The sequence below is a fragment of the Diorhabda sublineata genome, chromosome 11 (assembly GCF_026230105.1).
Source record: "Diorhabda sublineata isolate icDioSubl1.1 chromosome 11, icDioSubl1.1, whole genome shotgun sequence".
Taxonomy (NCBI): Eukaryota; Metazoa; Arthropoda; class Insecta; order Coleoptera; family Chrysomelidae; genus Diorhabda; species Diorhabda sublineata.
Genome location: NC_079484.1, coordinates 8,324,313 through 8,337,808, shown reverse-complemented (window position 1 = coordinate 8,337,808; position 13,496 = coordinate 8,324,313). Strand labels below are relative to the sequence as shown.

Here is a 13,496-nt window from a genome sequence, read left to right as displayed (position 1 = left end):
AAAAGTACTCACTAGTTTTTAACAAAAAAGTTGGAACAGTTGTGAAGGGAAGGGTTTTGGATTTTTAGGGAATAAAAAAGCTGAAAATCACCTACAGCTAGTTGATAACACATTGTATTTCAAACTGCAGAATGTGTTTAAAAGTAATTATGCTACATGTTCATTTAGATACATTTAAAAACATCATAGGGGCATATTCAGGAGATTTTCATCAAGACACGCCGTTATCAGATCCAATGCAACGAAAATATGATGAAGGACGACATTTGAGGTTATGTGAGACAAAATGTTTATGATCATGGAAGAACGTGGGTTCACATTTAAACTTTGTAATATTTTGGAATTTGGTATGAGAGTAGAGAGTAAGTAGAAAAAAATTATTCCTACAAATAGTAGCTTTTTTCAATATTTTTATAAACAAAAATTTAAAATTTGATTTTTCTAGAATATTGATCAACCATTCTCCATTTTTTGTTTAAATTATCGATAGATTTTTCATACTCTCTTAACAAAGTCAAAATTAATGTTGTTTTATGTTATTGACGACAAGATTGATTTCAATCTACCACTTACAAATTTGAAAATTGGAATGCAGAATCCATCAGAATCAATATAAAAGGTAATTCAACAACAAACGGCTAGAAAGACTGTAATTATTTCATATAGATATCTTTGTCCACGTTTTAAAATCAATACACTTTTATTTTATGCGAAAATTTATAATCTACTATTTACTGTATCGAAAAATCGTTTCTCGAGGTTGCCGCTTTCCCCGGTGCAACAGCTGCGACGAGTCGCATAATCTCAAATGTCGTTAAAGGGCGTCGTGACGTTTCCGCACATATCGCGTGGTGTCGCAACGCAAACTATTTATTTCTACCCTCGAATTAGGGGTAGATATACCTGCCCGCCGTCAGATGTCTCTGCAGAAAAGTTCGAACAGTGGAATGGCAACCATCTCGACGTAGAAAAATATTATTCTGCAGATAACAGTACAGTACACAGTGAGTTGACTTCAAAGTATGTTTAGTTACAAAAGAATTCATACTATGGTATAGTATTGTGGATAGTTATTTATATAATAACAAAAATTTCAATTTTGAAAATGATGATTTTATATGAACCAACGTATTCGTTTCTAATTTCAAGTTACTTATAAACTATTTATTGAAGTGACAACATGTGATTAAAATATTTTGAACACTTGTTTTGTATTTATTTTACTATTAACAGATTTTTTATCGCAGAGGGGAAATTTTATTTGCAAGAATGACCTTTACTGTTTTTCTTAGTGCAATGAGAATAGATGAGACATAGGCGTGCGACTATTATAATAAAACAATATTCAGCATGTTTTCAACGAAATGTTTGTCTCAAAAATTGTAAACTTATTTCCATAAAATGAGAACAGATAAGAGTCTAGTTATCTTCAGATTCATCACTACATCTTCGTCTAGATGAACAACTACGGGTTTCATGTTAATTACTATACGAAAATGGTCCCAGAAGTATCTGGTCTGACCAAAGATGGCGGTAGTTGTTTGAAAAATACCACACACAAACAAGTCCACAATATATACAGCATGTTCCAGTTTGAAGACTCCACTTTGTTTAATATTTGTTTGGCAGCCATCAATAGTGAACGTTTTCATGGAATTTGTAAACATAGAAAAAATTGGTGATCGTTATGTGAAACAAAACTTTTATTTGAAAGGCTTTAGCTCAACCAAAATAAAAGCTGAACTGGATTCTACTCTGGATGAGATTGCTCCTTCGTTAGCAACACTAGAATATTGGGTAGCAGAGTTTAAACGAGGTCATACGACCTGCGAAGACCAGGATCACAGCGGTCGAACAAATAAGGTGACGACGAAATTTTGAAGAAAATCGACAAATCAGTACCGGATGATCGTCGACTGGAAGTGCGTGAGCTAGTAGACATAGCAGGCGTTTCACAAAGTGAGGTGCAACGCATATTAAATGAAATGTTTTTGGCAATTTTTCACAAACTGAGACCCGAGGTTTTGCTCCATGGGTCTATCACTTTAGCCGAAACATAAGATAAATCAAAACAATGGACTGAAAAGGAAGAATTGTCTCCAAAGAAGACAAAGACCGTTTCATCTGCAGGTAAGGTTATGGCGTCGGGTTTTTGGAATGCGCGTGGGATAATTTTTATTGACTATCTGGTAAAAGGAAAACTATCAATGGCGAGCATAATGCGAACTTATTGCAACGTTTGAGAGAAGAAATCAAGCAAAAACGACCGCATTGGGATAAGAAGAAAGTGTTGTTTCATCAAGACAATTGACAACTCACACATCCGTTATTGCGATAGACAAAATTAATAAATTAAAGTTTGAATTGCTACCTCATGCACCCTATTCGCCAGATTTAGCCCCCTCGGATTATTTTATCTAAACAGACTAGAAAAATGGTTAGGTGGCCAAAGATTTTCCAACAATGAAGAGGTGATATCGGTAATTAATGACTAATTTGAGGAGCTTGTCGATTCTTAGTATAAAAAGGCTATTGAACTTATTGAACATCGCTGGAAAAAGTGTATGGAGTTGAAAAGAGATTACATTGAAAAATGAATATATTTTTTTTCAAAATTTTTGTGTTTTCTTTGTTGGGCCAGATACTTCTGGGACCATCCTCGTATTTCAAGTTGAATCAAACATGCTGATAACGTGTTAACTTGTCTCGAACACTTAGTCACTTCGAAAATATTAAAACATTGGAATTCTTTATAATAGAATGAGAATATATTTGTGAAATTATAGGAAATCAAATAGATTTTGCAATGACTTGTTTATTAATTATAGAATATTTTACTTTTGTCTACAAATGTAGTACTATTGTGAATATTAATTTCTATTAACACATTTTTATTTTTACATGAAAATATTCCGTTAGATAATTCATACAAAACTAACTCATTTGTATTTACATATTTTTTACTGTTCTGCTCGTAGTTAGAAAAATTAATTTGGAACTTCTGGTGAAATTCACGTCTACCGCTACACCAACACTCACAATTACACTATGTAATAATCAAATTATCGTCTTTAGAGACCAGAAGGTTAACTCAAACTTAGTAAGTTGATCTTTATGTACTACATTTTTTGTCTAACGAATCCTTTCAACTATTCCAGCGGAAGAACCACTTATGAAGATTTTACTTCTATTTACTATCTAATGAACTATAAATTAGACTGTGAGAAATGGACCTTTGCCCCCTTCTCATATATAATACAACCTGAATACTTTTATACGAAGTTTACTTATTACAATTATACTTATTGAATCATCGACAATTGACTCTTCCATATTCTAAAGTCAGATGCTCCTTGAACCGAATATTAACATATTTCCTATTTTGTCCTACATACTACTTGTCATAATCATAACAGCTGATTATATTGGATTTTGGAACCTGTAATTTACGATTATAGCTGTAAATCTTGTGAAGGTACATTTGTTGGGCAAATTACGATTTGAAATATGGACAAACATTAACAAACAAGGTGCCCTCTCCATTTAGTTGTTGGTTAGGTTGTATTGGCCACAAATTTTATCAATCGAGAGTAAGCGTTGGTGTCAGTTTTCATGGTTTCTCATGGTATCAAAAATATTTTTGTTCAAATTAGATTAGTCAACCGATTAACATATCATTTTACATAAAAAACACGTTTCGTTACTCTGTGGAAGTTGTTTTCTATAAATGTCTTTTATAATGTCCAGTCTTCTCTTTTTTATTCACAAATTTTCGTTTATATTGTGCTGAAAAAAAGCCACATATGGTATAGAATGCCTTAATTTGTGATTAGGATCAGTGAAGACAAAACCATTTATCATTATCTTCGATATGATGGATGAAAAAAAAGTTAAAATGAATTTTAGTTGCGAAATAATTAAAAAAAGTATTCAATAGAAATAATGATACACAATTTGCAGCCGCTCTGTTTCAACACAAAAGCTAGTTTTAACTGGATTTTAGTGTTTTATATATTGTAGTAAATCCAATGGTAATAATTGAGAAAGTTGGTTAGTGGAATTTTCCGTATTCACTTTTCCAATTGTGTGAAACACGACCATAAAACTATTCACATTTCATATTCTCTGCAAACATATTTTTTGTGTTGTTCCTCGAAGTTTTTATTTATTATTAGTAAATTCGTTAAACTATTAATATAACTTTGTAACATTTGGTGTATCAAAAAAAACTTTTTTAATAATACTATTATGTCCAAAACCCCAGATAGATTTTTACGGTCGTTGTTTGAAATCGTCTATTTTTGGAGTATTGCTCGCACATTTGGAGCTTAGGTCTCGAGCACACCCTGAGGATACTTGGACGGCTTAGAGCATAAAAGAAGATAATTCCACGGCAGATACTCTTCCGAACTGTCCAACATAAACTTATCTAGAGCATTATTTACAATACGACTAGATAGGTAGACATAGCTCATGAACACCGAGTTCGCCTGCAGACGTCGATAACGTCAATTTATCGGGACTCCTTTCGTTGGAGAAGTGCAAGCTGTTAAGGCACGTCTTTCCTAAACACAACAACCTACAGAAGTTCAAGATCAATATCATGGCAGGCATCATTCGAACTACTCGAGAGTAATAAGGTTTACCTTGTTATGCTAATTTTTTAAGGTAAAAAATCATTATTTTGAGATGCTATAGAATTTCTAAACATGACTTTTTTTAATAGAAGTTGATTTACTGATGTTATTTATAGGAATTACATCAATTAATAAATTTATATAATATAATAGGTAAAAATAGTTTATTGATAATATCTAAAATAAATAAATTTGCTCTAAGCTATCAATCACCTCTCGTTGTAATTAATACATCTCAATATTTCCCGAGGTTATTAAATGTAACATCGGTTATTTTTGCAAAGTAATAGTGGAAAAACACAAATAAATCTTTTCGTGTATGTATCGGTTGTTCTATGAAACGATCCACGTACGTGAAAGATGTTCAAAAAGTTCATAAACGTCAGTAAATGTAAGAGAGATACAGGATATGATTATGCGAGGTCGTCGATTTAATTTTTGGCAATCTTTAAAAGAATTATTCAAAAACAAGGTAAATTGAATTAAAGTAACAAACGATAAACAAGAATCAAGATGATTTCAATTCATTTCAAAGGATTTTTTAACCAGTTGCATATCGATGGTAAAAACTATTTATATTAACGTATTAAGTTTCCGCTTGAATAAAACCTAATCACCAAACTATTTATTTTCAGGAAAGAAAAAAGGGGTAGTTGACAAAATGTGAAATAATTCAAATTTATACAAAGAAAATAAAAACTAAAGGCAAAAAAATATGTTGGAAGTAATTATGAAATTTCAAATATAAAGAAAGTTCATTCAGCTGAAACACCGAATTAGAAAAAAGCAAAAAAGTGTAAAATATGTTTATACATACTATACCCAATAAGAAAGTGGACCTGCTTTTTATTTTTAGCAACGCAAATTTAGTACTTCTACCTTCCAATAGTGACGTTAGTGTCATGAAAATCTGTCATTACTGTCAATTGTCAAAATAAATAAATAAATAATCATATGTTCAAATTTCCCAGACGCTTTTCTGATGAGTGTTCTAAATATGCAGAATTTTGTGAAATTCAATGCTCGACTCGACATCAGATTATCGCTTGCGTGAAAATAATTTCCTGGGAATCGATCTAACAAATTTCAATAAAAGACATTTGAAGTATGAAGCTTTCCCATCTATTCCTACCTCTGATCTGCCTTTATTGTCTACTTCCATTTATGAAGATCGTAGTTACGTGAAAATTCATGACTGTATAGTAAAGCAAAAACATTCATATGCTGTAAATACAGGTATAGTAGACTAGACCTTGATATGATTATCGAAGGGCATCAAGTCAGTGTGTTCATGTCTTAATATCTGGCAATTTACCTATAGAACAGAAATTAGAGTTTACAAGTGAATTTTCAGACTCTATTACTATAGAGAAAATTGGTTTTGATGAAGAAAAATTGAGTTTTTTTACTGTTGCTCGAACTACTCAGAACAATTTAACACCTAGGGAAATGGTAATGTATCAAGTTCATTGGAATACAACATCAAAATATCAAAAGTGAAAGTTTGAAAAATAACCAAGAGCAGTTAAAGACATTGAAGAAGATGTATGAAATTGAAACATTTGAGTGTATAGAAGAAAGTTTAAATAATGTAATGAAAACGATGGACTATACATGATAAAACTTCTGACCTTTTTATGTACAAAAGAAGTCTCTACAGCATTTTATTTTAACTGTAATAAATTGATATAGTTTATTCATTTTACAAATAAGGTGCAGTGATATTTTTGATATTTTATGTAACTCTGGTATAATATTACTCATTTTTGTTTATGTTGGTTGACACATCGACTCAAACCTTTTAATGCACTTTAACCAAACTTTATTGTCCTCTGCCTCACTTATTCTTATAGAAATATTTTTGTTGTTAAATCCTAAAAATACCAATTTTCGTTAGTGTAGTTGAAAATACATGTACATATTAATTTGTAAATACACGTGTTCTAGTTCGAAGAATTTTTTTATTGTGAATTCAGGAAACTGCGAAATCAGAACTTGATGAAAATGTTGTAAATTTAAATGAACCGCGAAAATAGATTAGTTCTGCCACCTGCCATCGATGGTACTAGCATCAAAAATCCGTCATGTTGTTTCCACTGAATATTAACAACAACACGCTGAATTTTCAATTTGCAAGGGAAATTGCACATATCTGAATGATGATTGTGAGTATGTCAACTGCATTTTTGGAAACATTACACAAAAAAATTGTATACAATCAATGGCATATTAAGCTAAAATGTAGAAAGGGGTTGCAAATATTAGAAATCCTGCTAAAAAATTACAATAACTATGAAGGATATTTACAAGCTACAAATTACGCCCATCCAAAGAAAAGCTATATTAAATAATATCCGCATACTTTTCTAACATGGACAATCATTTAAAAAGCTTTTCTCTCAATAGGCTTGATTTGAAGCTGGTAAATATCATTCAGAATTATTGTGAATTTTTTCTTTATTAGTAATCCTATTTTTTCAGTTAAAAACTGCAGTTGGCATACTTGCAATTTCATCCCTTTCTCAAAACCTATGCTGCAATCTAGATTAGTATGCCAAGAGGCAGATTTTTTTTTCTTCGTTTCCTCTTTCTTCATTGTATATGAATATGAGTTCATTCAATATGAGTTACAATAATTTTTTGTTAAAATTCATTCACGATATGTTAATAAATTTGATATTTATTGATATTTATCATTAAAAAAATGAATTTACTTTAAAGCGCGGATTGATAATTAATTCAAACAAAATTAACGTCAATAAAATAACAGTACAGAGCTAGAGCTTAATGTAATAATCATGATAATAAATACCTGATTAAAGTGAACATCTACATCAATAAATATAAGTCTTGTAAATTAAAATATTAATTGAAGTCATAAAATTTTTGATTCTGAAATAGCCCCACACATTAAATCTTTATACATATATATAAATCTTCTGTACGTGTGTTTGTAATTGAGCTCCTTCTAAACGGCTGGACCGATTTTAATGAAATTTTTTGTGTGTATTCAAGGGGGTTCAAGAATGGTTTCACAATTCAACCAATTAGATAATGTCTTATCAATGAATTTATTTATCTTTAAATTGTTGTTGATGTTAGAACGTTTCCCATAGAATTCCTGCAGACTGCGCTGCAGTCGTGTCTGATATTCAAAAGTATATTTGAGTTTCAGTTGTGCCTGGTAGATGGCGCTGAGATCAGATTCTAAGTATAGTCTAAACTATAGAGACTATAGACCTTATGTATACGGAGTATAGTGTCTAAACATTCCTACTGCTATGCTACTCTAAACGATACATATCTGAAAGAAGCTTCATAAAGACAGTTCGGCCGAACACATTTGTTACTTTTTGGTACATCGATTACTTTCTTCTTACGGATATTACTTAAACTATTTATTTTGAAATTTGTTACTGTTTCTAAGTACATATTTTATATAATTCTTCATAAAATTTTCCTAACCTACATAACTATCGTAACCTACAATTTTTTTTTTGTAATTCATAGATATCAGAGATACAATTATAGATATAGATATAGAAGATATAGAAAAAATTATCTCTCATTTTGAATTATACTGTACTGGCAATAGTGAATATACATAACTAAGAAATGAAATTATAATTACAATATTTGTTTAGCCCTGTAAACTTTTACTTTTAGAAGGAACCTACATTGGTTGTTGTGTATTTTTACGTTTGAATATGACCCCGAAATAGACTATTCATCACATTCGCTAATCATGATTGGTAGTATGGATAAGAATGTCAATATTGTCATGCTTTCAAATACAAAGTTGAATCGGCCATCAGTAAATCCGCCACCAGAACCTTTGAAAACGCCATTAGATGGAGACACATCTCAATCAAAGTTGTTTTTGCGTAAAGACCGTAAATTTATTTCTTGCTTCTTCGTTGCGTGCTCGAGAGTGGGAAAACCATGGAATTTATTTGTTTACACCTCTCAAAAATATTGTAGATCCAATGGCATTACGATAATCTAAGAATAAATATCCGTTATAGAATAGTTTAAGATTCAACCTTTTCACCTTCAAATAATACGACTTCAAATTCTTATTCAACACAGCTTCTGCACTCAACATCTCTGAAAGCATACTAAAACACATACATACATACATACATACGTAATTACGTTAGGTATTGTAATAAGTTTCTGATAAAAATTATCATCAAAACGGTCTAATTGTTACAGCTAATTTCCAAAATTTTACATTCAAGACGTGGGACAGGACAACGTATCTCGGGTCCGCTAGTATTAATTGAATAATTCACAACAGAAGTTAACCCTCATGCTTGACGTAAGAGAGGTTGCCTACTCTGTAGCCCTCAGTAAATTTGTAACCCAATGAAGATGTTTTCTACAGATATAATAACCACTATTAAAAGTTTTGAAGATTACTAATAGAGTCCAGTTAAGAAGTTAATGGGCCAGCTAAGGAATGTGCGTAGAAGATCATTTTCTTATGAAGCTCGCCCACTTAACTCGCGATCGGTTTGTCGTATAGTGCCATAGGAGTAGACGTGTGCGTTACCAGCTATTGTTTTATTCAAATTATCATCGGCGGTTATAAAGTGTTCAATATTTTTAGTTCGATGTGACATCTCATTTATCGCAGTTGGTATTGAACATAGAAAAATATTTATCCACGAAATTTTAATAATTTCCATCAAATTTTTTGTAAACTCTGACTGCAAACTGTCATTCCAAGTGTCAAATTGTGATATCAACTTTCTAACTGAAATTAAACACCCTGGATTTTAATATTTTGTTAAGTAGCATTCTTATTTTAAAAATATATCAATACTGGGTTCAGAGTGGTCAGACAAAAACCCGAAGAACGAAAAAAATCAAGGAATTTCAAAATGGTCAGAGAGAAAATGGGTGTGTCATGAAAATTGTCATGAAAAATGTAAAATTTCACCTATTTGTCAATCGGGTCAAATCGCACCGTCCCCCAATATGAAACTATTTTTATTCCATCCGAAAGTAGACACATTCGCGATCTGTTCAGCAAAGTTACGCTATAAGTTGTCGACAGTCCATACTTATAACCTATACATACATTTATCCTGTCCATCGAAAATACGAGAAAATACGAAAAAAGGCAAAAATTGCCGATTTCTTTCACTATTGACGCACTGCTAGGAAAATAAAAAAGTCGATGAATTTGAAAATTGAAAATCACTTTGACCCTGCAATAGTTAGGTAGCGATAAACAGTTCTCTAGATATTGCATACTTTTGGTGGATGTTTTCACTCACTTTAATATCCATAATATTAAAAATAGATAAAAGCTTAAAAACAAAAGCTCCTCAGTTGTTGTCATACAATTTTTTTGAGGTAATAATAAAATTTTGTAAGAAATCAACGTTATAAAAAGTTTCTATGCAATGGATTAATTTGCATGCGTATAGGTCAGTGAAAATTGCTTAATAAGTCATTCTCCGAGTATTTTAGATCTGTCTAAATTAGCAAACCTTATTTTAGTCACCTTGGCGCTACGGTCTTTGAACAACTGTCCTCCATTCTTCTCAATATTTTACTTTACAGTTTCGGACATCTAATTATTTTAAGTCCTATTCTTTGTGGCATCTTTGTTTGTCATTTTTGATATATATTTAGTAAGGATGCGCTTTGGTCTTGGATTGGGCGTTGAAGTAGTTTCCTCTCCTACGAGTTGAGCTTCAGTTTGTCTCTAGTAGTTATTGCCCAGGCTTCAGAAGCATACATGACAACTGCCATAAGTTCTGTGCAGTAGATTCTCTCTTTTGTGCGTTTGCTGAGAAGGCAAGATTTCACCACCTTCTGGGCACTGTTTCCAGCTTCACTCTCTCCTGTATCTCCAGTGCAGATTCGTTGTTTTCAGTTATGAAAGAGCCAAGGTAATTGAAGTTGTCGACATGCTCGAAGGTGCAGTTATCTACCGTAAACGCTGCAATGTCTGCATGATGTCAGCTGCGCGATATGAGCGCGGACTTCACTTAAGCTTCGTTCACACTGAGCCGTGCTCGATTGGGTTCTCATTGAACGTCCGGAATTCCTCTTTAAGCTCTATTTTCCTTCTAATTAGCATGTCAACATCGTCTGCGTAGGCCACCTTCTGTCTTAATTAAGTAGATTTTCTCCAGGCTTACTCTACAGCCTCCTAAATATTCTTTACAAGGTTAGATTGAACACAATACAAGGAAGAACAATTCCTTTCTTCAGACCTCGTCTGACGTTAATTTGGCATGCCGGCTACCTTCACCTTGCAGTCGATATTGCATAGTGTCATAACCACCTGCCTTATTAGCTTGTCTGGCACACCAAATATACCCAGCGTTTCATAAAGGTAGCTTCTTTTTACGCTTATGTAAGCTTGCCGATAATCTTTGAAGAGTTCATGCACTTTTTGCTGTAACCTTTCTGTAGATAGGGCCGATGACTCAAAAAAATTTGGCCCTGCCTCAAACAGACAAGCGAACACCACACATCATTGTGGCCCATTTACTTAATACTTAATTTAGTTAGTTAATTTTGAGAGATCAGTATAGTGATATATCACTGGAAAAATCTGAACTAAGAGTGTATTAAAATTTCAATCAATTAGAAGCAGTCAATTTCCGTTTTGTACTCAGAGGCAATAGAACTAGGCTTTCAACACGAAAGTTTTTTTTCAAATAGCTTTTTCTAATAAATAAGGTTAACTAATAACAAAAAAGTATTGTCTATATCTCCTGGTTTATTAGAAATTTCGTCAATTCCTAAAGCCAGAAAAGTCTGCTCATCTCATGCAATAATTATCTAACCATTTCATTCTAGAATCATTTTAAATTTACTCACCATTATCTGCGTGTGATCCTTCCCAATCTGCTGTTCTCTGTCGTTCGACACTCTAGTTCTAATATGACCCGACGAACCCCGATCCAGAGATCCTTGCCTCGAAACCCTTCCGCTTCCTTCGTGAGCAATGACCGTAGTAACGGCCGGATGTTGTTGAGGAGGCGAAGGGGGAGGCGGCATCTCGTCTTCTGCATAGCGAGATTTCTGCTGAAACAAAACACGTTGATAAGGCACACCATAATTCGATATTATATAATTTGATGAGTGTCAAAAAAGACTTGGTCTCGTATAATATCAATTTGAATTCATTTATTCAACGTGTATCTGCATTAATGGAAGTTGTGGAGGTTCTCATTTACCTGTTGGAAAATTCCCACCGAAAAATATGTTTTTTCCTTAAGTAAGCTGGAAGTTCTGAGCATTTGGGGGTGGGAGAATCTAATATAAGTAGGTAGGTCAAGGTAATAAGTTTTCTTTAACTAAATTAAGACGATTCATCACGACAAATTTGGTAAGTTTCAGTTCACCTTCAGTTTCTGAAGACGATAACTTAACGGTAATCGAAACGTACTTCAGACAGTGTTGGTATAGTGTGAAAAGTGTGTTCAGTATATTTTATTATTCTCTAGTTCAGTGACAGTTGTGATGCTAGTTTTGTGATATCGTGGTGGTAGATATAGTTCCAGTTGCTTGAAAACGTCATTATTTCTAATATTAACCATTTTTAATGTCTTCGTGGAGGTATTTATGTGAAATGAATTGAAATCCTTCAATATATGCTTTGGAATTAAGTAGTGGAAAGATTTATTTCTCTATCGCTCAGTTTGAGACGGATATCTTCGCTTAAGAACTCTTAGAGAGCAGTATTCGTGATAAATACACCGAGATACTTCTTGATGCATGCGAATGAACTTTTTTTTATTTTTTCCATTTATCTTTATTTTAGGCTGATTTAGAGACACACATATTCGCAAATTCTACTATCACAATAAAGTTGAAAGTTTATATCAGATAATAAACGCCTAACTATCAACGATGATACAGCGCAATGTGTAATGGTTAGAAACCATGGAGCAGAACCTCAAAATATATCAATGAAGCAATGAGGAAGAGGGAATTACAGGACGGCTTCTAGGAGGACAGAGATAGATGGAAAACACCATTGAGAAAAGGGAGACAGTCTTAGTTGTAAAAACCCGTATATATTTATTTATTATTTTGTGATGTGTTAGGCTTCAAGGTCTCTTGAGACCTAGAATCAAGACAAATCATCACGAAAAACATATAAAAACGTTTAAGAAGTAAAAAGTTATATGTATATATAAAAAGTTTCTGAAACGTTTGCGTCAATACACCAAACATCCTGTATATTTTGTAATGAACAAACATAAATTCTACAATGATAAGTATATATGTCCATACCTGTACTTTATCTCCGGCCCAGCAGCACGAGCAATTCGAATCGTGATGTACTTTGGAACTAGTACTACCTCTACAATTTGGACCTGATATGGCCACTTCTCTTTTTATAAACTTTTGTCTATGTTTACGAACTTTACTCGGCACTCCGTACATATAGTTTGAAAAGCGTCTTTGAGAATGACGTACGATTGATACCCAATCAATCATTTTCTCGAAATTAAACCAAACTTTATTAAAAACACGACACCAAATTTAACATTTTCTATTAATCGTGCTTGAATGATGATTCATAGAAACATTGAGTTACATAACCGGCGAAATTAGCTAACAATAATAAATATATCTTCACAGATTTCTGATCACAATTTTTATTTATTTTGTATCTATATAATTGAGTTATTAGATATCAGATGATAATAAACTTTGTTTGTACGTTTCTAGAAACTGAAATTAATGAAGCTTTTAATGAAGAATATTAGCTTTTTTGAACTCAATCTGTAGTAGATTACAAACGAGAAAAGATATAAGTCATAGATGTTGATTACCACAAAAACATTTTTATCCGTCTTTCAAAACTAATTTTAAATCTGA

The 13,496-nt window shown here is 32.5% G+C and overlaps 1 protein-coding gene across 13 annotated transcripts in view; it reads right to left on the bottom strand.

The window, feature by feature from the left end:
- Positions 1-13,496, bottom strand: part of LOC130450233 (disks large 1 tumor suppressor protein) — a 1,338,131-nt gene that overhangs the window by 493,893 nt on the left and 830,742 nt on the right. For 9 of the 13 annotated variants that reach the window (XM_056788509.1, XM_056788517.1, XM_056788518.1 and 6 more), the window contains one exon: positions 11,484-11,690. In XM_056788509.1, coding sequence (XP_056644487.1) covers positions 11,484-11,690 — 207 coding nt within the window. The remainder of the gene's footprint in view (positions 1-11,483; positions 11,691-13,496) is intronic. The other 4 variants (XM_056788522.1, XM_056788521.1, XM_056788510.1 and 1 more) reach the window with 1 other exon arrangement.